General features: G+C 39.9%; 3 protein-coding genes across 18 annotated transcripts; 1 reads left to right on the top strand and 2 right to left on the bottom strand.

The window, feature by feature from the left end:
• The first annotated feature begins 4,780 nt into the window (after positions 1-4,780).
• On the top strand, positions 4,781-8,278 carry LOC131252768 (pentatricopeptide repeat-containing protein At4g19220, mitochondrial-like). Its single transcript, XM_058253455.1, has one exon. The coding sequence runs from the start codon at positions 5,057-5,059 to the stop codon at positions 7,919-7,921; it is 2,865 nt and encodes a 954-aa protein (XP_058109438.1). The 5' UTR covers positions 4,781-5,056; the 3' UTR covers positions 7,922-8,278.
• A 2,117-nt stretch (positions 8,279-10,395) lies between these two features.
• On the bottom strand, positions 10,396-12,327 carry LOC131252766 (receptor-like protein 4). Of its 16 annotated transcripts, none has more exons than XR_009174676.1 (5): positions 12,164-12,327; positions 11,615-11,666; positions 11,365-11,479; positions 11,009-11,181; positions 10,396-10,913 (listed from the first exon to the last, which is right to left on the bottom strand). XR_009174676.1 is itself a non-coding variant. In XM_058253449.1 (5 exons), exons 1-5 carry the CDS (start codon positions 12,267-12,269, stop codon positions 10,735-10,737), a joined length of 558 nt encoding a protein of 185 aa, XP_058109432.1. In that variant the 5' UTR covers positions 12,270-12,327; the 3' UTR covers positions 10,396-10,734. The 16 variants fall into 16 exon arrangements, 4 of the variants coding, with proteins under 4 accessions (XP_058109432.1, XP_058109433.1, XP_058109434.1 ...); XR_009174684.1 differs by having other exon boundaries at positions 11,009-11,190; positions 11,365-11,408; XR_009174680.1 differs by having other exon boundaries at positions 11,365-11,408.
• A 1-nt stretch (position 12,328) lies between these two features.
• LOC131252767 (calvin cycle protein CP12-3, chloroplastic-like) lies at positions 12,329-14,906 on the bottom strand. The gene is made up of 2 exons (XM_058253454.1): positions 14,358-14,906; positions 12,329-13,662 (listed from the first exon to the last, which is right to left on the bottom strand). The coding sequence occupies exon 1, from the start codon at positions 14,788-14,790 to the stop codon at positions 14,386-14,388; it is 405 nt and encodes a 134-aa protein (XP_058109437.1). The 5' UTR covers positions 14,791-14,906; the 3' UTR covers positions 12,329-13,662; positions 14,358-14,385.
• Between the last annotated feature and the right edge of the window lie 11,668 nt (positions 14,907-26,574).

The following is a 26,574-nucleotide window of genomic DNA, read 5'->3' as shown; positions in this document are numbered from 1 at the left end:
AAACAAGGGTGGATGAATGCCCACCATTAAAAACTTCTTAGGTTTTGCATGAAGCCGATGTTTTTGTTTTTCCTTCATCCATGTCTTTGTGACCTAGCAACAGATTGGATGGCAAAGAAACATTACAATGGACTCAAGGAATTTTTTAACAGTGGGCGTTCAATCATCAATGTTTTTACGTGGTGTAGTCCACTTGAGATTTAGATATGCTTTATTTTTTTTAATATAACTTAAAATAATTATCTAAAATGGATGAACGACATGAATGAAACACATACATTATTGTGGGGTCAACAGAGCACCGTACTATGGATGATAAATGGTTAAAAACATACGTGGATGATTGTAGTTCTACAGTTCAGTGATCTTAAAAAGCAATGATATAAGACAATAAATAATTAAAGTAGGGTTGAAAGTCGTGCGGGTTGGGTTGGGTTGGTGCTCAACCCTAGCTCAACCCAAGGTTTCTATACCTCAACCCAACCCTGGGTTGGGAATTCTCAACCCAAGCAGGCTCGGCGGGGTTGGCTGGGTTAGTCCATAGATGTATGCTAATATTTTCATTATTACATTAGTTTATTATATTTTTAATACATGTCTTATTTTTTGTACCTATAATCTTATTGATTATATATGTAGCTATTTATCATAAAACAGTTCAGTTTTTTTAAACAAACAAGCTAATATATAAGACAATTACTCCTTTAAAAGTTGTATTGTGTATCAAACAATCTATTTGGGAGAAGGAAATCCGGTGTATCTTGTTAACTTGAGTAATCGAAAATGATGTGGACCAATGAAACCCGACGGCATTGGAATTTCATGAGCCTTCAACATAGATGATTTGCACTCAATTATAATTAATTTATAAGGAACTTATATATTGATTAGGTTTGGGTCTAGCCGAGCAACTCGAGACCTCAACTCGAGCCCAACACAAGTTTTATCAGGTTAATGTTTGTATGGCCCAAGCCTGAGACCAAACCCGATGCATCCTACCCAAGCCCAACCCAATGTCGGGTCAGTTATGGGTTGGACCCGCCCAACTTTCAGCCCTGGATTAAAGGTCATGCATGATGGGTAATGCTAGGATTGGATTAAATGCCACCGTTAATGTGTGGGGCCCACCTTGATGTATTTATTTTATATTCACACTATCAATTCATTTTTTTCATATCATTTTAGGACATGAGCCCAAAAACAATGAAAATCCAAATCTCAAGTGGACCATAGGGGTGATGAATGTCTACCATTAAAATCTTCCTAGGGCCCACAATAATGTTTCCTAGATTATTTGGTTATATCCAACCAGCCAGTTGACAAGGTCACATAAACCCAAATGAAGGGCAAAAAAACAAATATTAGTTTGATCCAAAAGTTTTGTGGCCCATTAAGGATCAATCACCATTGTTTCCTATGGTATGGTCCACCTCAGAATTGGAACTTCGATTTTTGGGCTCATGACTTAAAATGATCCAGAAAAACAAACAGATAGTGTGAATATAGAATACATACAAGGTGGACCCATGGTAAGGGCGCACCTATTCCACTCATGCCCTAAAATAATCTAAAAAAATGGACAACAGAAATAGGATCAAAATCCTGCCATATGTATTGTAGATAGATGGTATGGCATTACCATGTTCCAGTTCCTGTTATACATAGATTGCCCGCAGCCACAAGCTCAGTGGGACACACCATGATGTATGTGTTATTGATTAGTTTTGCCAATGGCTGTCAGGTCGGCCACAACACAATAAACATCATGGGTCGAAAACACCATCATTGATACTTCTTAGGGTCCACTCATATTTTGGATTAGACTTATTTTAGCCCACCAGCTAAAATGATTATGTAAAATTGGTGGATAGGGTGGATTTGCCAAAAACACCACAGCAAGTGCCTATTATTTCAACAGTGGACATTAAATCCTCATTGTTAATATCTTTTTGGGGCCCACCATAATGTCTTTCACGACATCCACTCTGTTCATCAGATTTTTAAGTCCTCAGAAATCATCAAGTGAGTAACAAGCAACAGAGTCATAAAAGCCCGCAACATAAACAAAGTAGGGCCATACTGTTAATGGAAACGGATTGGATACTGAGTACTGACCCTGCCACTAGCCAATGGCTAGTGGTCGAGTGCTCTGTGGGCCCACCAAGATGTATGTGCTTCATACAGGCCGTCCACCCATTCTTCCAGATCATTTTATGGAATGAGCCCAAAATGAGGTTGATTCAAATCTCAGGTGGACCGCACAGTGTGATTAAACGTCTACCATTAAAAACTTCTTGAGAGCCACAAAAGTTTTGGATCAAGCTGATATAATTTTTTTCCCCTTCATCCAAGTCCGTATGACCTAATCAGCAGGTTAGATGCCAAATAACCATTACAGTGGGCCCTAGGAGGTTTTCAATAGTGGACATTCAATCACTGCTGTTTTCCAATGGTGTGGTCCATCTAAGATTTAGATATACCTCGTTTTTGGGATCAAGCCCTAAAACTATCTTTCAAAATGGATGAACCGCATGGATAAAACACATATATCATAGTGAGGTCCACATAGCACCGACCACTCGCCACCTAGATGGTGGCAGCGTCACTAGCCAAATCGCGTCCACTGTTAATATCTTTAGTTGCATAAAGTTTTGGATCTGACTCATTTTTCAGCCCACCATGACCTGGCAAAACCAGTGGTGGGTAGATTTCTTTAAAAAAATATGATGGACTTAAATGTTTAAACGGTGGGCATTCAATTCCATTGTTGAAACTTTTTTGTGCCCACTAAGTATCTTTTCTTACATCAATTCCGTCCATTGATTTCACACAATGTAAAACATATGAAAAGCCCAATAAAGAATGGGCCCACAAATACTAATACGGAGATATGCACCATCCCCGATGTGCCGCACAGTTTTTTTTAATGCTCCGACAGCTTTAGGCGAGAGATGAATCGGGGTGGTCAACGGTAAAAGCGGATTGCCTGGTATGCCACACACCACCCACAATGGTGGGGGTACCGATATCACCGAGTTCTATGGCCCCATCCATAGCTAAAGTGGTAGACTGAGTGAAAGATACCTGGTTTCAACACTGAGGTCTTGGTATCGATTCCTAGTGGGGGTGGCTAAGAGTGAAGTGTGAACTGACAGTGGGGTGTACTAACTAGGGCTGAAAGTTGGGTGGGTTCAACCCGACTGGCCCGTGACCAACCCGACATTGGGTTGGGCTTGGGCAAGATATATCAGGTTCGATCTCAAGCTTGGGCTATACAAATACCAACCCGGTAAAACTTGGGTTGGGCTCAGGTTGAGGTCTCGGGTTGCCCGACCCAACCCGAACCCAATCAATATATTAGTTACTTATAAATTGTAATTGAGTGTGGATCTTTTGTGTCGAAGGCACACTAGTGATGTCGGGTCTCATTTGTCCACGTCATTTCCAAGTACTCAAGCTAACAAGATAAGCTGGATTTCTCTCTCCCAAATAGATTGCATGCTATGCTACATGACTTTTAAAGTAATTGTCCTGTATTTTAGCTTCTTTTTTTTTTAAAGAAAAAAATGAAGTTCTTTATGATGAATAATCACATATATAATTAATAAAATCATAGATACAAAAAATAAATTCTATATTAAAATATAATGAACTAATATAATAATGAAAATATTAGCACGTATACACCTGATCAACCCGACCGAGCCTGCTTGGGTTGGGCATGGGTTGAGAATTCCCAACTCGAGATTGGGTTAGGTTGGGTTAGGGTTGAGGTATGGGAACCTTGGGTTGGGTTAGGGTCGAGCACTAACCCGACCCAACCTTAGTACTAACAAGCTAACAAATAAAAAAAGTTTTATGACCCATCATGATGCATGTGTTATATCCAAACTGTTTTTCCATTTAAATATATCATTTTAGGGATTGAGACAAAAAATAAGATAGATCCAAAGGTATAGTGAGCCACATCACATAAAGCAGTGGAGTGTGAGCCTCTACCCTTGAAAACTTCTTTTAGGGTCACAGAAGTTTTTGATTGATTGGATATTTGTTATTTTCCGTTCATTTAGGTCTCTGTGACACGATGAACAGGTCAAATGGCAAATAAATATCATGGTAGGCCCTGGGAGGGTTTCAATGATAGGAATCATTGTCGCTACTGCTTCATGTGGTGTAGCCCACTTGAGTTTTGGATGCGGCTCATGTCCAAAAATGACCTCACAGAATGTTTGGACAGTGTAGATATAACATATATCATGGGAACGGATTGGCTACTCCCCCCAAGACACCGGCCAATGGCTAGTGGTCGGTGCTCTGTGGGCCCCACCATGATGTATGTGTTTCATCCATGCTGTCCATCTATTTTTTCAGATCACTTTACAGTATGAGACCACATTACAGGAAACATAGTTAAATGAGCGTCAACCATTAAAAACATTTTGGGGGCATAAAAGCTTTGGATCAAGCTGATTTTTGTTTTTTCCCTTCATCTGGGCCTGTATGACCTAGTCAACAGATTGGATATCAAATAAACATTACACTGGGCCTTAGGAGGATTTTAATGGTAGAGATCTAATCACTATTGTTTTCATGTGGTGTGGACCACCTGAGATTTATATACCTCTAATTTTTTGGCTCAACACCTAAAATGATCTTTAAAAATGGATGAACGGAATGGATGAAACACATACATCATGGTAGGGCCCACAGAGCACCGACCATCAGCCACGGGGCTGGTGGCAGGGGGAGTAGCCAATCCGTTTCCATATATCATGGTCGGAAGACATCAGGACAACACCAAGGTCGGTGGTGTCAATCCGCTTCCGTCAAAAGCACGACGACGTGCTCTCCCGATGTGCAAGTATGTACAGGTGGGGCCATGGTTTTCTCATCCCGATCACTATGTGATGGGCGCCACAATTCCTAATCAATGCTCACTGTTCAATAAACAGATAGTCGAGCAGTGATCCAAGGAAAAATACTTGGATTGGATCTTCATTCATATCTGGAGGAATTCTGGTTCGTCTCCCCACCCACTGTTTGGCTTATCATAGGAATGACATGGGGCCATTCGGATTGTATAGCTGCTTCACCCTACTATTTACAACCGCAGGCATCTGAGGACTATAATTCCTCAAACATACCATTCAATTATTCAAATTCTACAACCGTCATCAACATGGCAGCCCTTGTTCCTTGCAGCAATTCCATACGATACAACAATGCCTTCTTATTACTCGCCATCCAGTCTTTCCCTAGGGCAGTCTGCACCTCCGCATTCCACTCTGCACAACACATGTTCGATAAAATGCTGAATCGAGATTCATCTTCTCAAAAGCCCTCCCTCTCTCAGGCTCTCTATCTCGCTAAACACTCCTCCCAAAAACCCGGCATTTCCATTGTCAGCGCCCTTCATTGTCTAGCCCTGAAAACAGGGTCTGTAGATGATACCCTCACTTCCACATCGCTCCTAACTGTCTATTCAAGAGCCGGCGATTTGGGTTCTGCTCAGGCACTTTTTAATGACATTGTTACTAAAGATGTGGTTTCATGGAACGCGATAATCAGTTCCTATGTTTATAATCATCGTGTCCAAGCTGCATTGGCTCTGTTTGGAGAAATGATGAAAGATATAGGGGAATTCGATTCCACGACTCTTCTAGTTGTTCTATCGGCTTTATCTCGATCGAATAGCTTTAAACAATGCCGTGTTCTGCATGGTATAAGCTTAAAGCTGTGTTTGGATTCAGATTCCTTTTTAGCTAATGCTCTTACTAACATGTATGGGAAGTTGGGTGATTTGAACTCTGCTGAATCAATGTTTCTGAGGATTAAATATAGAGATACCACATCTTGGAATTCAATAATGGGTGTGTATCTTTATAATGGGTATCCTAGAAAAACACTAAGTTGTTTTAGGGAAATGAGTTTTTCGGGCATACAAGCCGATGCAGTGAGTCTATCTTGCTTTATCTCAGCTTGTTCTTGTCTAGAAGAGGTGGGTGCTGGCAAATCTGTTCATGGTTGGGGGATCAAATCTAGCTATGATGAGATTTCTCATCTTTCAGTTGCCAATGCACTTATTTCGTTCTACTTGAAATTCAATGATGTCAATGCTGCTGAGAAGGTGTTCTGCAAACTGATTGTAAGAGATGTGGTCTCATGGAATGCAATGATTGGTGGGTTTGCAGAGAAAGGAAGAGTTTCAGAAGCCTTGGGTCTTCTGCGGAAAATGCAGTTAGATGAGATGGTTCAACCTAATTTGGTCACAGCAGTAACAATTCTTCCACTCTGTGCCGAATTGAATCTCCCACAGCAAGGAAGGTCAATTCATGGGTTCACAATGCGGAGAGGATTGTGGTTGGATTTGGTGGTGACGAACAGCCTCATGAACATGTACTCGAAATGCAACATATTGAGATCTTCAGAGATTCTATTTAAGGCCATGCCCAATAGAGATTTGATTTCATGGAATACGATGATTGCTGGGTACACGCAGAATGGGTGCTCAAAAGAAGCCTGGGTTTTGTTCCGAGAATTGCTTGGTTCAGGTATGCAATGCAGTATGTCTACAGTCTTGGCCATTCTGCCCTCTTGCGATTGCCAAGAAGCGCTTGATTTTGGTGAATTAGTTCACTGCTGGATTCTGAAATCTGGATTTTCGAACAATGTTTTTACTGTTAATGCACTTATGTTCATGTACATGAACTGTGGAGACATGGTAGCTTGTTTCTCATTGTTTCAGAGCATTTCGGTCATAGCAGATGTGGATTCTTGGAACACTGTCATAGTAGGCTGTGTGCGAAATGGTTATCCAGGGGAAGCACTAGAAGCTTTCAATTTAATGCGTCAGCTTTCACGTGTAAACCCGGATCCTATCACAATGGTAAGCATTCTATCAGTATGTGGCAATCTTGGATTGGTGTTCTATGGAAAGTTTATCCATGGTTTCATACTTAAAACATTAATGGAGCCAGATCTTCGTGTGAGAAACGCATTGATAACTATGTATTGCAGATGTGATGATATTAAAAGTGCAGAATCAATATTCTGTAGAAGTCATTGTAGTAGGAACCTTTGCTCATGGAATTGTATGATTTCTGGCTTGGCACAGAACAAGGATGGTAAAAGAGCCTTAAAACTCTTTCGTCACATGGAATTTGATCCAAATGAAATCACCATTGTTAGTATTCTATCTGCGTGTACACAATTAGGAGCTTTGAGACATGGCATGGAAATCAATGGTTATGCATTCCGGTTTGGGCTGCATCAGAATGCTTTTATATCGGCAGCCCTTGTAGACATGTATAGTAAATGTGGAAGATTGGAAATTTCTGTCCGGGTGTTCAGGAATTCCATGGAGAAATCTGTTGCATCTTGGAATTCAATGATTTCCGCGTATGGGTTTCATGGGCACGGCAAAAAAGCGATTGAACTGTTTTTGGAGATGTGTGAATCAGGCATCAGGGGGACTAGGAGCACATTCATTAGTTTGTTATCAGCTTGCAGCCACTCTGGGCTGGTTGATGAGGGACAGCTTTATTACAATCTCATGACAGAGGAATTTGGCATTAATCCGACAACCGAGCATCATGTTTGCATGGTTGATATGCTTGGTCGAGCAGGTAGGCTTGCCAAGGCTTACGAGTTTATCAAACAGATACCTACTGAACCGGCTGCAGGCGTTTGGGGGGCTCTTCTAAGTGCTTGCAAGGATCATGGCAATCTCGAAATGGGGAAATCCATCGCCAAACATCTCTTTTGCTTGGAACCTGAGAATGCTGGTTATTATGTTTCACTGTCGCATATGTATGCAGCTGTTGGAAGGTGGCCCAATGCAGTCGAGGTAAGGAGAATGGCTGAAGATAAGGGATTGAAGAAACCACCCGGTTGCAGTCTGATCGATGTTTGCTTAGGGTGAAAAACCCTTTTTCTCTATATGATGATCTATGATATGGAAAAATGTCAATTGCTTTTGTTACACATTATGAATTGGCATTAAGATAGGCGATACGTATCTCAATTGCCTGGTTAAAGTTCGATTCAGTTGGTAATTTGTGTTGTTAACAGATGTCTTAAATCTGAGGAAATTCGACTGGCCCAAGAAAGTTCAGGTGAAAATCCAGCAACAATTTATTTTGAAACTTCCAAGAAATTTGACCAGTCGAAAGACAAGTTCGACTAGTCGAAGTGTCCTTCAACTAGCCCGAGCTCTGGTTCGACTCGTCGGATGTTACACAAATTATGCGCGGACTGCGTAAATTTGAGGCGATTTTTGGATTATTCCAAGTCAGTGCGAAAGTTAGAGTTCCTCAACTATAAATAGGAGTTCTTAGTTCCTCAACTAAGAGTACATGTTCATGAGGTTGTTCATCACCACTAAATCCAACCACAATCCTATCTGCATTGTGAACCCATGAATCGACCTTCCTTGCTATGGGAGATTCAATTCGGCATAGAGTGGAAGAATTGTAACCGCTGTGACCAAATCAGATTGAACCATCCCATCTAACTGCATTTTCCGTAGAAGACCCAAGGCTTCTGAAACTCTTCCTTTCTCTGCGAACCCATCAATCATCACATTCCATGAGACCACATCTCTTACAATCAGTCTGTAGAACACTTTCTCAGCAGCATTGGCATCATTGAATTTCAAGTAGAACGAAATAAGTGCGTTGGCAACTGAAAGATGAGAAATCTCATCATAGCTAGATTTGATCCCCCAACCATGAACAGATTTTCTAGCACCCACCTCTTCCAAACAAGAACAAGCTGAGATAAAGCAAGATAGACTCACTGCATCGGCTTGTATGCCTGAAGAACTCATTTCCCTAAAACAACTTAGTGTTTTTCTAGGATACCCATTATAAAGATACACACCCATTATTGAATTCCAAGATGTGGTATCTCTATATTCAATCCTCAGAAACATTGATTCAGCAGAGTTCAAATCACTCAACTTCCCGTACATGTCAGTAAGAGCATTAGCTAAAAAGGAATCTGAATCCAAACACAACTTTAAGCTTATACCATGCAGAACACGGCATTGTTTAAAGCTATTCGATCGAGATAAAGCCAATAGAACAACTAGAAGAGTCGTGGAATCGAATTCCCCTATATCTTTCATCATTTCTCCAAACAGAGCCAATGCAGCTTGGACACGATGATTATAAACATAGGAACTGATTATCGCGTTCCATGAAACCATGTCTTTAGTAACAATGTCATTAAAAAGTGCCTGAGCAGAACCCAAATCGCTGGTTCTTGAATAGACAATTAGGAGCAATGTGGAAGTGGGGGTATCATCTATAAACCATGTTTTCAGGGCTAGACAATGAAGGGCGCTGACAATGGAAATGCCGAGTTTTTAGGAGGAGTGTTTAGTGAGATAGAGAGCCTGAGAGATGGAGGGCCTTTGAGAAGATGAATCTCGATTCAACATTTTATCGAACATGTGTTGTGTAGAGTGGAATGCAGAGGTGCAGACTGCCCTAGGGAAAGACTGGATGGCGAGTAATAAGAAGGCATTGTTTTATCGTATGGAATTGCTACAAGGAACAAGGGTTGCCAGAATTTTGAAGATTTTCAATCTTATTAGAATTCACGGAAATGTTGCTGATGGTTGTAGAATTTGAATGATGAATGGTATGTTTGAGGAATTATAGTCCTCAGATGCCTGCGGTTGTAAATAGTAGGGTGAAGCAGCTATACAATCCGAATGGCCCCATGACATTCCTATGATACGCCAAACAATGGGTGTGGAAATGAACCAGAATTCCTCCAAATATGAATGAAGATCCAATCCAAGTATTTTTCCTTAGATCACTGCTCAACTATCTGTTTATTGAACAATGAGCATTCATTAGGAATTGTGGCGCCCATCACATAGTGATTGGGATGATAAAACCATGGCCCCACCTGTACATACTGGCACATCGGGAGAGCACATCGTCGTGCTTTTGTCGGAAGCGGATTGATACACTACCAGAAAAAAGGGGAAAAAGCTACGGATGAAACCGTCACTGAAAACATTACTGCGGTTATAATCCGTAGTGTAACCGTAGCAATTAGTGATGTAGATAAAGGTCAAAAGGCTATGGCTGCCGATTAAATCCGCTTGGTCCGTAGCTATACTTTCTGTAGCAAAATGTAGAAACGGCTACGAATAATATCTGTAGCTAATAGTAAGGCGACATTCGTACTTATTGCTGAAGTTAGTAATAGCTACAGTTTTAGAACCATAGCTACGGCTATTAGCCGTAGCTAATTTCTATTTTTTAAAAAAAAATTTATTTTAATGGTGTCCGTTACGATTGCAAGTACCTATTGTGATTGATGAGCTCATCTAAGCTTATAGAGTTAATGCTGCTAGGAATAGTACATAAAATGCAATCAGGAAAGAAAACAATGCATTCATATTACAAATAGCAATCAAATCATGTGCAGACACCCTCGTGGTGATTTCCGTTTGACTTACAAAGAGGCAAGAAGGCTTTAGTTCCCAGCACACATGAAAACATGATTTTCCAAGGAATCCTTGAAAGAATGCAGAATATACATTAACTCCTGATATACACCTTACAACCACAAAAACTACATGAGAACAGCATACATGACAGAGGAAGAAATCAATTCTGCCAGGGGGATTTTCAGAACTATTTTCCCTTCAAAGGAGGAAGCTCTGCATAGAGACAGAACCAGTGGAATGTGACTTGCAAAACCTCAATCGACGGGTTATAAACGAACGGAATTGGGATTGACATTGGTGGAACCAAAAGCAAATGGCAGTTCAACTAAGAGTAAGTGGGGCCCGATCTCAGCAGCCACTCGAGCTTGGCCCTGAATGCAGGGCCTGGTCATTTGCATGTCACGCACGAAGTGAGTCCTCGCTTTTGCATACGGAGCATCCCTTGCTGCAAAAAGAATGACAACGTGCCACATCAACATCATAAAAGAAAGAAAACAAACTCCATTCATGGACACATCCATATGCACATGCATGACATACCAGCAAGCTTCTGAGCTCGAAGAATATTCTGTCGTCTTTTCCACCAGCATATGGAACAGATGAAAATAAGTGCAAGTGCTATAAATGCCCCCAACGCAATGCCAGCCTTAGAGCCAGTGGAGAGGTGAGCCCCACATGTAGGTAGCCCCGGTATACCACAAAGGCCTGCATTGCTGGTAAAACTGTACATGTCAAACAGTGATTTTAATAATATACAGCATGAGCTCAAAGAATATTCAGAAACAAGAATGCAAACAAATGGAGCATGAAAAATCAAGTTCTACATATACAAGAGAAATAAACCACACAACTACAACTTATTGAACATACAATGAAAAGAAAACAAAGCTAAATACCCGCTCGGCAAGAATACGAGCTTTATCAGGAGTGCCGACACCGACTGCAATTAATTTCACGCCAGCAGAATCAAATGTTGGTTATATTTTCTTCAGTGTTGAAGCAAGTTCCCAGCTTCAAAAATAATAATAATAATATAAAAATAAAATGGTTGAAGGAAGACATGTCAGAAATATATCCTGCTTTTCAAAATGAATAGCAAATCCTCATGAAAAAAAAATAACCATTTAATCAATGTAAGCCTCCAACCTTACCAGCAAGGGCATCCAAAATGCCTTAAAAGAGCAACCACTGCCATTCCCTGCAAAAAAGAAGAAGAAAAAAGCGTGCCAATAGTTATTACAATCTCAACGAGCATGTCATCCTGTATGCAAAATCCAAAAGCTAGTGAGGGCATGGATCGTGCATGTAATAAAGCAAGAAAAACACAACCAGCAGACAAGTACTGGACGGTTAAAAATGAAAAATATATAATGGTCCTATTTCATCAACCACATGTCCGCAAATCAAAAGTTTGGATTGTTCAATGAATCGAATTTTAGGGCTTTGCCTCAACAACATATACTTCCACAATCTTGTCAGTTTAATTTGACTTAATTTACACTGCTTGTACAATTTCTGAGTGTTTGTGTGTCAAGCGTAGCATGTGGCAGAGGTATCAAATGACTCCCTAAATAGTATCCCAAATGCATACCATTGAGACCTCCAAATACATACATATATATATATATATATATATATCGTCCATAAACATGTATCCATCACAGTATGTATTTACGCACTAATGTATGCACGTACGTATGTATTTGTGCATGCATGGACAGCTTAGAAGTTGATCACAACAGTCCTTCTCCAATGATCTCTTGCAACATCGGCTGAGTGGGTAGAGGCGAACCTTCGGCATGAATGGACATGTTCAAATTTGATGACATGTCACATTGGCTGCTCATGGTTCTTCCCAGGTAATCGAGAAACAGTAAGCATTTATACCAAGAGAATGCATCAAACTCTATGTCTTCCTACATCGAAAAATACATCTCGAGTTTAATTGATGAGGAAATCCTCATATAGAAAAGGAAGGGAGATGTTTACCATGTAACGATGGTAATGGTCGTCTGTTGTATCTCCATTTCCTCCATCCACAAAGATAAGACATATACAAAACATGCCTTGGAAGTAGGCTTACAAGTGTGTCCCTGATAATTAAACAAGTATAGACCTCTTAATTAATGATTGTGGGATTGTTCTGTTTGTTAGTTGGGACGGTTGATTCAAGTGGTCCATTGAATTTGGGCTGACTAAATTGTTCTCTAGTTTGGGCCTGTTGGGTTCATGCTCGGATTGGGTCTGACTGTAGGCTTTGAGCCTATATGCATGCTTGGGGTGACTGGCATGGTTTGGGCTCGGTTCTGAATTTGTGTCAACTAAGTAGCTAACGAACACCAAATGACTTAAACCAAACCATCTGCTTCTCCTTAACTGATAGCAACTGACACAAATGAAAAAGGTTAGCAAAGGTGGCTGTAATGGTGGGTTCGATCCCAGTTATTTTGGTGACTGTCCATTTCTAATACTGGTCCCTGTTGGATGAGTTGGACAGTTGATTTTCCAATAATGGCTTTCAGTGCTATTGTGAAGACTCGATCCATAAGAAAGATATGCTAATGACTTTGCTGAACAAAAATTTATCATTGAATATAAAAACAACTTGGCTCAATGAATTGCTTTATTAAAACATCTTTAATTCGCATATGTTTTGCTGTATTCTTATTAAAATTGACCTTTTCACCTAGCCATGTTTGAGGGCGAGTAATATAAGACATTTATCAAAGTGGTCATAACCCCTATCTTTGCATAAGATGCTAGCTAGGATTCCACATGCCACATTCAATCGTGTAACTTCCTAACTGCATGTAACTACCTTATGTACTTTCCTAACCAAGTGGTGTAATCATGCCTCAGTTAATTTTCTAACTACACCTAACTACTTTAGGTAGTTTCCTAAGCCATATAAATCTTTTATACAATCTTACAAACTCTAAAAGAAATAAAAATGTACACGCCTCTCTTGGCTCATGCTTATAAAAGAGCTAGACATTTCTCAACCGTCTCTTAATATTCTATAGTGCATGGTCCACATGCCTTTCTTAACAAAATTTTCATGCGACATGGACTGAAAAATGATGGAACCTTTTCCGAACTTGTTGCATGAGAGAAGATATGAGAGGAAATGTTTGAATCACCTTAAAGCTTCTTCATAATCTTGATTGGGCTGAACTTTGGAATCCTTGTACAATCTGTGGAGAAAACACAAACTTTGGAACTTTCCACCTCTAAACAGATTGAAATGAAGCCTAAACACAACATAAAGATTTGTGAGGAAAATAGCAGTGGAAATGGGAGAAAATCACAGCCGAAAAGTGCATCTCACACATTTACACAGGCATACGGAAAATCTGATTTTTCATAAGCTTGGAGGATCACCACCATTGTTTGGGCCACTCATCAAACCGTCAAAGTATATGGAAGATCTTAAGTGTCCAAAATCGAGCCCGAGAGCTCCCACACATGCAGCCTTCCCTTGCTGGGATTGGGCCTGGGCCTTGTGGCACCATGGACATGGAGACTGAAACAGGTATGCAGGCCCATTAGAACGATGCTTGCATGGAGGGAATGGACGGATTGCTTATAACAATCCATCATGGTGAGGTCTGTCGGGTCCGCTGTTAGTTGCGGTATCCACCTCGGTTGAACTTACAATCTTCACATTATTTGGAGCATTGAAATTGATGAGGATTTTTTTTTAATACAATATTTGGTTGTTTACACGAGAAATCAATGGCCAAGATCTCTCCATCTTCCGTGGCCCATTTCAGGATTCCTACTAAACGTCTGGGGTAATAAGAAAACAGCCAACACACATAGCAGCAAGCACAAACCAACGCACAGATTTACAGCCCGTTAGGGAAAAAGAAAAAAGAAAGAACCGGACCTTGGGGAGAATCAACGGCTGAGATGTATTAATCCTCGTAGATCCGACACTCGTCCGTCTCCCGATTCTCCTCGCATAACGACTCCAGCGGATCTTTCTTCTCCATCTTCTTTCGAAGATCAGCTTTTGCACAGCTGACTTCCTTGCCCTCGTCCCAAGCGACCTTGCACTCATCGGAGCCCTGGTTCCCTTCGCAGACCTCCTTCGCTTCCAGAATCTTCTTCTCTATCATCTCCGTCAGATGCTTCTCCCTCATCTGCGTCCCTTTGAATTTCGCCACGGCCATCGTCCTCAAAGGGGCCCTTTTCTTGCCGGTCGGAAGACGAACGGCTGAGGTCTCAAAATAAAGAGCAGATCTTCGGGAAAAAGCAGACGAAAGCTTCGGATCTCCAGATAGAGACGAATGAGGGTTTAAGGACGTGAAAGACGCCATTAGAAAAGAGAGATGAGAAGGAAGAAATCGACGATCTGAGAAAGGGATATGAAAATGGTGGCTTTTCCGAGCTGAAAGAGGAGGGAGAGAGAGGAAAAGGGACAGAAGACTACCCGCCGCGGATTGGGTAGTCTCTCATTTCTCAAGGTCTTCAGCAGAGTTTGCACTCGGCCCATCTCGTCACTACACGTGCGAGCTCAACAACCCGACCTTAATTGTACCATGAACGTATGTGGTCCACATTAATAAATATATTGTGCATCCACACCGTCCATCGGTTTTTACAACTTATCTTAGCCATGGTCCCAAAAATAAAATAGAAATAAATTTCGGTTGGACTATACTAGAGAAAACAGTGGTCATTGACCATTAAAAACCTTTCATGAGCCACCAAAGTTTTGGATCAAAACTTATATTTGTGTTTTCCCTTCATACATGTCTGTGTGACTTTACCAATGGCTTGGACGGAAAATAAATATTACCATGGGCTGTAGGAAGTTTTTAATGGTGGGCATTCAATGACCACTGTTTCCCATGTCAGGATCCACCTGAAATTTGTGTCTACTTAATTTTTTGGAACCATCCCCTATAATAAGCTTTCAAAAACGGATGGACGGTTTGGATATACGATGCATAAATCGAGGTGGACCGGACGGTCGGTTCGGATCCAATCGGATCGGTTTATGGGCCGGGTCGGTCGGGTAGGCGTGGATCCGATTTCGACCCGAAAAGATTTCGGATCTAACCTAATCAACCCCATTCGTACTGATCCAGACCGTTGGATCGGGTCAGAACGGGTCAGATCCACCTGATCAGGTTAGGATTGCCCAGCTCTACACTCTAGTGGGATTTTACCACCTATGGGTACTCGAACCCTGGACCAGGTGTTGAAACTCCCGAGAGTCTACCACCGGAGCAAGAGCGAGGACCTCTGTTGATCCTAGCCATCTGCAAGGGGCCAAATCGGATGGTTGGGAATGCTTGATGGAGGATCTTGGATTGCAACAACTACGATTTTCCTGCTTCAAACAGAGGATCGATATTCCATTCATTTTGGTTTCAACAGTGGCTGTTTTCGTTTCCACTGTTTCACTTGGTGTGGCCCACCTGAGTATTGGATATTTCTGAGTTGGATCTTTCTGAGTTTAAGACTTCTGTCCTGTCACAGTCTTTATAAAAAGATGGACAGAGTGGATTTGTTACAGGTGGGCCCCACGCAGCTCCTGCTTAGGAATAGCTTTGTGGTGAGGGTCACAGGCAATATGCTTCCAAGCACCCACCATGATTATTAGAGACTCCAAGTATCGGTTGATCTAATAATCAACTAGGTCTCACCCTCAAATATTGTACATTGCGCAAAACTTCCGGAGCAGCCCACCTAATTGGGTGTTTTTAATTTTTAGGCGGTTTTATGGTTATTGTAAGGTAGTGGGATAAGGGAGTGGGCACGTGTGCAGTCCATGTGATGTGTTGGTGTTTGCACTCTAATTCAATGGGAAAGATCACTTATGTGATGGGGGCGTAGATTGAATACATATGTGTGAGTAGAATGTTTGGGCTAGCTAGAGTTTGCCTGACTTAAGAGTTGATTGAATTGTTGGTGTCCCCTTCACCTAAGATGAATATATTGGAGAATGAGATCAATGATCCAAAGTCATCCTGGCCATCGGTATTACGCTCCAATCAGATGACTAATAAAAGGAAATGAGGATAATCCTTTCGGATGATTTCTCTTTACCATATGAGAATATATTTGAGTCTACAGCCTCAAAAACTTGTCCTTTCCCCTACACTTTATGTTCAAAATAATTATTAAATGAATGAAGATATACATTCAAATTAAATAAGGCGAAACATTGCTAATTTTGTCGAGTGTTATAAAATGATATTTATTTACAACCAACAAGTACTCATGAACAACCAAATAAATAAACAATAGTGAAAAAGAGATAAATACCTGAAACGCTTATCGAAACAAATCAATCGAGGTAGATGTGATCAACAAAATCATAACTTAAAAGATCACGATCTACAACTTAAGGTTGTAGAAAGACTAACTCTACTCTTAAGATATTGTAGTGAGAGCAGCTAGGCGGTAACTAAACTAAGCTATGCTATGCTAAGAAAAAGAAAAAAAAAAAAAAAAGAGTAATATAGTTCCTTAATATACATTGATACACCACACTTTGGCAACTTAAGCCTTTTGAGTGAATGGTTGTTTAACATCGTATCAGAGCGGAAGATCCTATATTCAAATCTCGAGAACAGTAAAAATATGTCTCTCTAAAATATTATTCTCCCATTAGATATATGTGTTTGGGGTAGGGCATAAAGTTTTTCTTCAATTGCATATTTTATAGATCGTCGAGGCAGTTTTTATATTACTTCTTTCACACTCATGTTGCTAGCTTTTCGAATAAGACAGTCTCCATGGGAAGAGCTAGAAACTCTTGATCAGGAAGTTCTTGAAAAAGTTTGAAAGCATCAAATCTCGTATTTTCTCTCCTACGCGTAGATGCTCTAATATTATATTCTTCTCGAATATCTTTCCCTTAATCATGGTCATTCATTTGAACAACCTATCTAAATCACTCGGTTCCTAGCTAGTTGGAGAGATAGGATTTGACATCTACTATAGATCAGTTATGGATGATGGGTCAAATTCATCCAATATTAATTCATTATTGGGCAGATCATATCATTTATGTAAGCCCATTATCTGTTTTGTTTATTCCAATCAGGGCATGCATGGTTGGGCTTTTCATGTGTTTTACATTTTCTTGCTCCTTTTCTTTTAACAATTGATTACATCAAGAAAGTGGGCAGCAGACATGGTAATTGTTATTCAAAACTACTGTTTTCTTCATTTACCGTGGACTACCGAAAATAATGAACAACATGATGTCAACAAAATTGTCGGACCTCTCCCATCCTGCTGAAGAATCTCCAGCGACGTGAAGAAATAGGATACAACCGTAGAAAATAAGACAAAGCAGCCGTAAAATGACTTTTTAAAAGTTAACTGTGCATTTGGCTACGCAAAGACAAGGTTGGTTAATGGAAAGTGATCCGTGGTTACAACATATGATAAATGTATTTTATCCATGTGGTTCATTTATTTTTCAATAACGTTTTAGTGCAAGATATTAAAAATGAGGCAGAATCAAATCTCAAGTAAACCACAATACAAGAAAATAGTGGTGATTAAACGGACACCATTAAAAACTTCCTCGGGCCTAATGTAATGTTTATTTGCAATCCAACCTTTTAATTAGGTTGAACAGTTCAATTTCATTCAAAACTTTTGCAGCCACTGAGAATTTTTAAGTGGTGGATATTCAATCAACCATTGGTTTTTGCATTGTGGTCACATGAGATTTAGATGTCTCATTTTCCGGAGGATATCCTAAAATGATACGAAAAAATGGATGAACGACATGGATGAACCATTTGTACAACTCAGAGCTCAGGGAGTGTCAGCTCTCAGTCATCCCACGGCATATACCTACACCTATATAGCTGGTGCGAGGTACACCAGGCAATCCAGTTCCTACACCCTGATCCATAGTTCAAGTGGTAGACCCAGCGAAAGATACCTCGTTTAAACACTGAGGTATTAGTATCGATCGCTAGTGGGGGTGGCTAACAGTCATATCATTCTATTTCATGAGCTAAAAAAATTTTGAGATAGATCCAAATATTAAGTGGACCACATAAACAGGAAACAATGATTATTGAATGTACATCATTAAAAACTTTTTACATGCCACAAGTCCTGGATTAAGATGATATTTGTGTTTTACGTTCATCTAGGCATGTGCGGCCTAATCATAGATAAGATGGCAAATGAACATTATATTGGGGCTTAGTAAGTTTTTACCGGTGGGAGTTAAATCACTGTTGTTTCATGACCTGTTGGTGTAATGAAGTTCTTTAGGCACCACCATGTTGTGTATATCCACACTGTTCATCCATTTTTGGATCATTTTAGTTATTTTCTTCAAAAATAAAGTAGATCCAAAGCCCAAGTGGAACGCACCACAGAAAAGCAGTGGAAACAATGACTTTCGAGAAATTGGCCCCTGTAAACGCAACCTTTTACCCAGCATCTTTTCTAAACCCTCTAAAACTTGCTTTCTAAATCTAAACCAAAGCTATACGGACAGAAAATTGAAGACAAAAATACCCCTACTTTTCTAAGTTGTACGAATCTATTAAGCAATGGTTATGGTACATAAGGCGATTATAATATGTAGCCATAGATCCCTTTTTCTGGTATTGGACGGTACAACCATGGACAAGACAAAGTTCCATAGTGCCACCGTGTATGCAAGGGTATTTTCGGATATATATGGCTACAAACCTATTGAAGCAATGGCTATGGTTATAAATTGAGCGGGCGAACTGGAAATTAAGCGAGGTAAGTTGAAAATTGAGCGAGGCAAACTAGAAATTGAGTACGGCAAACTGGAAATTGAGTAAAGCTAATTGGAAATTGATCAAGGCAAACTAGAAATTGAGCAGGGTAAACTAGAAATTGAGCAGAGCAAATTGAAAATTGAACGGGGCAAACTAGAAATTGAGCGGGGCAAACTGAAAATTGAGCGGAGCAAACTTGAAATTAAGCGGGGGCAAACTTAAAATTGAGCGAGGCAAACCGCAAATTGAGCAGGACAAACTGTAAATTGAGCGGGGCAAATTAGAAATTGAGCGGGGCAAACAGGAATTTGAGCGAGGCAAACTAAAAATTAAGCGGAGCAAACTGAAAATTGAATGGGGTAAACTGAAAATTGAACGGGACAAACTAGAAATTGAGTGGGACAAACTAAAAATTATACGGGGCAAACAGGAAATTGTGGAGGGCAAACTAAAATTTAAGCGGGGCAAACTGAAAATTGAGCGGGGCAAACTCGCTCAATTTCCTCTTTGCCTCGCTTAATTTCCAGTTTGCTCGCTCAATTTCAAGTTAGCCTCGCTTGATTTTCAGTTTGCCTCTGTTAAATTTCTACCTCCATGGATTAGTAGTTATCCCCTTGGGGCGTGTTTGGTCCATGGATTTGAATGGTATTGAACTGTATTAGATGGGATTAACACCATTATTACACAATGATTGCATGTCTAAAAATATTATGGTATTGTAGCCATCTAAAAAATTTTGCTATTGGAAAACATCGGATTAAGTAAAATCATATTTGGTGGGCCATGAAATTGTAATCAACCAACCAAATTCACAAAGGATGTGGTTCACTTGTACATATATATAACTAAAATGTCACATGTAAACATTGTATATAGATGAACAACATAGATAAATGCACGCATCAATGTGGGGCCTACATGTGTAATGGATTTCAAAATCTACGAAAATCCTACATGGACCAAATGCAATTCCATGAGACTAAATGTAATTCCATCCCAACTAATCCCAACCTATCCCATCCTCTCCAAATGATGGATGGAATTGGACGGGACCAAATACAATTCTATCCCGCTTATTTCCATCTGATACCCTGCGCCAAATGGCCCCTTGAGGAAGATGGGTTTAGGGAATGAGGGGTTTTGAGGGAATTGAGTTTGAAAGGAAGAATTTTAGTAAATAGAGGGCCTAAAGATGAAGAGTATTTAGGGAAATGGGATTTGGTGGGGAGAATTGGACGTAAGGAATGTACTTAGAGGGTGGTTTTTAGGTTTTCAAGGAGAAGGATTAGGGAAATTTTGAAATGGGGGTGTTTGGGGCTTAAAAAAGGGCTAAAAGGGGGTCCTACACGTGTGTAGAGGGCCCCATAGAACTCAGGCCTTGGTGTGGTCGCGCCGAACTAGCGGTGGCTCTAATGGTTGTCTTGGCTACGCTACGTATTGCTACGGTTATAATCCGTATTTATAGATATTCAGTCATTACTTGATTTTAATTATCGATACTCTTACTATCTATCATTGCTCTCGATATTATTGATGACTTATGCTCGATAGTATCGAACCATTCTCAATAATGTTTATTTGCCATCCAACCTATAAGGTCACACAAACTAGGATGAAGGGAAAACATAAATATCAGTTGATCCAATACTTCGTGGCCCTTGATGTTTTTAATGATAAGCTTTTCATTTCTACTACTTTTTGTGGTGTGGACCACTTAAGCTTTGGACATACTTTAGTTTTTGACTCATGTCTTAGAATGATCTCAAAGAATAGATAGACGGTGTTGATATGACATATACATCATGGTGCAGCCAGAGAACTTGACTCGAAAACACCACTACAATTGGCTTCCCACTACGAAGCCGGGTCCAACTCGGAGCCGGCCAGGCAGCTGAATGAAAGTTCTTTTTAAAAATAAAAAATAAAAAATCACATGAGCGGACTCTCCTTTGGATTCTCAACCGAGCACATATGCCGTTTGACAATAATAACAATGGCCCATTAATATGTGGCACACGTGCAACCTATCTCGCATGTGAGAAACCTGAGCCTTGCACTAAGTGGGTCTCATCATATGAATCACGTAGAACATACATCAATCTGTTCCACTCATCAAGCGGGTCAAACCCTGTATAAAATAATAGACGGCTGGTAAGCTTTCCAGCAGTGTTCATTCAACGTACGCTTATGGCCCGACGGATAATGGTGAGGCCGAGATTATGGACGGATCCGATGTCTAACACAAGTGCCATTTTGGCACGTGCGAATCTTGTAAAGGTGCGTTTGGTAGTGTCACGACTTAGCGTGCCGTGCCCTTCAACGACACGAAACGGCGAGTATATGTTTTCAGTGGAGTCTTTTTTAACGCTTTTAAAAGCAGACGCCACACGGCGACACGTGTGATTGTTTAAGCTTGAAAGATATGTCACCGAAAATGGGGGGCGTAGCTTTCGGTGGATTACGGATCTACCAAGGTGGGTGGATCCCGTACTGTGGGGCCACATTAAAATATTTACCTAACATCCGAGCCGTCCATCCGTTTTTACAGCTCATTTCGGAGCTTGATACTAAAAATGAAATAGATAAAAATATCAGGTGGATCACATGGGAACCAATGGTTACTGACTATTAAAAACTTAATGTGGACCAGAAAGTTTGAGATCAAACTGATATTTGTGTGGGCCCTTCCTCCATATCTTTTTGAGCTTATTGACGGGTTGGATGAAAAATAAACATTCCAATGGACTCCAGGAAGTTTTTAATGGCAGGTATTGAATCACCACTGTTTTCTGCGGTGTGGTCCACCTGCGATTTGGACCTGATTAATTTTTGGGATAACACTGTGATGTATGTGACTACATCCACACCGTCCATCTTTATTGAAAGCTCATTTTATAAATGATTAAAAAATGAATAGATGTAAATCTCAGGTGGACCATAATCAAGAAATAGTAGTAATAGACCATTTAAAACTTCTCGTGGGCCACAAAAGTTTTGGATGAAGTTGATATTTGTGTGGTCTCTTCATCTAGATCTTTGTGACTTTATCAACAGGTTGGATGGCAAATAGACACTGTGGTGGCCCCATGAAAATTTTAATGGTGGGGATTCAATCAATACTATTTCCTGCGGTATGGTCCACATAAAATTTGGATCTGTTTCATTTTTGTGGTCATACCCTAAAATGAGCTTTGAAAAGGGTTGGACGGTGTAGATTTAAGGCACATACATCACCATAATCCCCACAATCAGGTTCTCACCCACCTCGGTTTTTCAGGTTGGATGGCAAACAAATATTACAGTGATTTGCAGGAAGTTTTTACTGGTGAACTTTCAATAACCACCGTTTCCTGTGCTGTGGTTCGACTGTGATCGTATCTGCTTCGTTCTTGGGTTCATGTCATAAAATGGGTTTAAAAAACGTATGGACGGCTTAGATATACAAGGCATACATCGACGTGGGCCCCACAGCCAGGGTACCACCCACATCGCTGGTTGCGGGTCCTAGTTCAGTCGCGCCCGACTAAACTGCCCTGCTTTATTAAAGTGATTTGATTGAAGATAATTACAAGGAAAATGATGATTACAATAAAGACAAACGCATTTAAGTAGATGGTGGTGATTCACGACAGCTTCCATGCGATAATGCGAAAGGCGTGTCGGAGATATGCCATGTACCAAAATGATGTCCATCGGTCGATTAGTTAGTTTAAATTTATACGTTAAAAATGAGTGGTTAAAAACGGCCAATAGTTACGCCCAGATCCATAGCTCAACTGGCAGACTGAGTGGAGATGCCTCGTTTCAACACTTGGGGCCTTGGTATCGATCCCTAGCGGGGGTGGCTAACATGGAGTGTGTTCTGACATGAGTGTGTACTAACAAGCTAACCCAAAAAAAAAAAAAACACAGCGGCCAATAGTTTAGGTGGATTATTTGATAATTGTTGTATTCTATTTTTAACTGTTCTTGCCAAACCTAATTAGAAATGACATTGGAAATGATATGTATTATATCAAGCTAAATATTTAGTACCATAAATATTTTAAAAAATACCTAGATTGCTTTTTGCCTAATGACAGTTACAAGATGATAAGACATGTAGTAGCGGGATCTATTTATAAGTATATCAAGTGGTCGAGAAACATCCATTAGACCATTGATGGGTTTTCAAAAGCAGATTGCGTAATGGAAAGGTGTTTAAAAGAAAATCAAGTGGCTGAGATGTGTCTAAAAATGAAATGAGCAGTCTAGAGATTACAGAAGTGAAACAAGTAGCCGCGAAGCAAACTGAAGCGGGAAGAATAGTCAAGATACGTTAAAAATGAAACGGGAAGCTTAGAGGCATACAAAAATAGAACAAGTGGTCAAAAAATGAAACAAAGCTCGACAAAAGAGAGAAGAAATGAACAAAAACTAAGGATATGAAAAAAGACTTTTCAACTACCGTAACCGCTGTAATAATATAAGAAGCATCTAGAAAAAACAAGTTGTAATAAAAATCTATAAATAATAGATGAAGGACATTGAATCTAATAACATATACAAACCCAATACAACCCAACAATCAAATCAAATTTATGTCTTTTTTATATCAAAGTTATCCTATGAATAATGATAATTAAGTAATGATAATTCTTACTTATAGTATTTAGTTGTAATCCAAATATATGCTCAAACATTAGATTTATACTTTATCTGACATCATACAATTCTTTTAAGAGATGTTCTTGTACTTACTCTTAGTATTTGATTGTGAGTTTTTCTTTTTACTTAATTTATATAGATCTACATAAAATCCTTTCTCATGGAAGTCAAAGTTAAACCCATCAAAAAACTTTACTATCTGATTATCACCTAGTAGTCATAGGATTCTATAAGTGACTGAGTAAGCAGCCGATCTTTTCATATTCTAGTCATATATGGACGAATCTCTTATTTCTGTGCTTGGGTTGATCGGTTTAGATTGATTTGCTATATCAATTTTGGCATGCCCGCACATGTTAGTTACGCGTAACGTGAAACAAACGTGGAGCTAACAAGTTTGGTGCCCTAATTTTTGGTACACCTCATGTTCACAGTGGCCCGTGCATGATGAATGGCCCGGATCTCTAATACATGTGCCGTCCCGCCCACTTTTCTCATGCTTGAAAGAACTGATAACATGACCATGCGGAGTACCAAGGTTTGTTGCACATGCACCTACGAGGCTATGACGTACATGGTAACGCGCTCAGCTATTATGATTGGGACCGTCCAAATTGTGGTGCCCGTGGGCAACGGGTAGATAGACTAAAAATAGCTCTTGGGATTATTCTAGCCGTTGGATAATGTACAATACAGTAAGAAGCGTCATCTTCTGTGAAAAGTAGTTAGATGGTCAAGGAATGTGAATCATTTTGCAACTTTTGCCTTTTTGACCGTTCATTTTTAGCAATAGATCTAATGTTGAAATTGTTCTTTCACTGCTATTTTTATAGAATATTTATATGATCAATCATGACTTCTGGTATGTGATGATAGGCAGTTACGTAAGGATATGTCTGTGTGGAAGTTTAATTTTTCATTTTGCAGTTGTAATTAGGGGTGCACATGGGTCGGTTCGGTATGGTTCTAGGATAAAATTGGAACCAACCGTTCCATATGGTTCTAGGATTTTTGGAACCAGATCTGAACCGTTAGCACCCTAGAACCGAATTGGAATCGGATCATGAAAACCGGTTCGGATCCACGATTCTGAGCTTTTTAAAATCCAGCCCAGTTGCATGATTTATTTATATAATTTAGCTTATGTCCATTTGTGTTGTGATCCATTTGATGAATGGTTTAGATATTGTGTATGATGTGAAAAAATACATTTATAAAAATAATCAAATGGTGCATTGTAAACCATAAATCATGAGTCAAATATACAACTAAAATATATTGTAAACTCATAAAATAGTTCCAGGTTTGGTTCATGATTCACTTCTAGGTTCAGTTCGGTTCTACATACCCTTAAACCGGAATTGAATTAAACTAAACGGTTCTTTGATTTTTGGAACCAAAGTCAGAACCAGTGCACTTTAGAACCGAACTAAACCGGACTGTTTAATCGGTTTCAGTCTGGTTCCACGGTTCTACCGGTTCAATGTGCACCCCTAGTTGTAATAGTACACGAGTAATAATTATTTACACATGTAATTGGAATGGAAGTTCCATAGCTAAAGTTGACAGGGAATTTAGATATAATACATTCCTACAATTACCACATGTAAAAAATTATAGGTCCATTTCAACAATTATATGGATTACCAAAAGGTCAAAGGCCCAAAAAATAGCTACATCCATGATTTTTGGGGGACCACATGAGTGAAAAATGCGTGTTGGGAGACTCCCACCCACCAAACAAGAGCTCTAGGCATAAATTTTAGCAAGACAGTTGATAATTAAAGGACTTCAGGTAATAATCACCATGGTACGTAGGCCGTAAAAATTCAAGGGTGGACATTCATAGGGTTGTACATAAACTAGGTTAGCTCGGTTAACTCGCTTGACTCGACTCGAAAAAGCTTGATTCGACTTGGTTTGAAACTGAGTTCGAGCCGAGCCGAGCTGATTTTTTTAACTCAAAAAAATTTCAAACCGAGTTCGAGCTTGCCCGAGCTCGACTAGACTTGGATCGAACCCAACTTGAATCGAACTCGGATCTAACTAGTTCGGTGACTCGGTTACCTTGATATTAATGTTGCTCACCGAGTGTTTGATGAAATGAGTAAATGAAGTGTAGCCGGTGGCAAGGAAGGTATGTATATGAAACAAATATCATTTTTTTTTCTTGATTTTTATGTTGTTTATAAGGTGTTTGATGAAATACTTGTGAAACCATTGTTGTTGTTTTACATACAGTGAAATTTTGAAGACAGTATATGTGTTAATTTGTGAAAATGCTACACATGTGAACTCGGCCTAATCTTGGCTCGAACTTAGCTCAAACTGGCCTGAGCTGCCGATCGAACCGAGCCGAGGCGAGTTCAAACTAGGGTATCTTGCTGGCCGAGTCGAGCCGAGCTGGGCAAAGCTCGACTCGGATCAACTTGTGTACACTTCTAAACATTTCTGTTAAACTTTTCTTTTGATATGGTCCACCTGGATCATAGGTCAGCCTGAATTTTGAGCCTTGACCTAACCATGTATGACACAACTAGTTAGCAAGAGTGGATTGTGAACACACATCACAGTGGGCCTGTAAAAAAAACGGTGGACATCCCTCCAACCATTTCCCTTGATGTGGCCCACCTTAATGACAAATCTTCCTCTCTTTTTTTTTTTGTGACATTCAACTAAATTTTCATGATGCAATTGATGCCCGGAGTAGACCCACCT

The sequence above is a fragment of the Magnolia sinica genome, chromosome 8 (assembly GCF_029962835.1).
Source record: "Magnolia sinica isolate HGM2019 chromosome 8, MsV1, whole genome shotgun sequence".
NCBI classification, from domain to species: Eukaryota; Viridiplantae; Streptophyta; class Magnoliopsida; order Magnoliales; family Magnoliaceae; genus Magnolia; species Magnolia sinica.
This window is presented reverse-complemented; position numbering and strand designations above follow the sequence as displayed.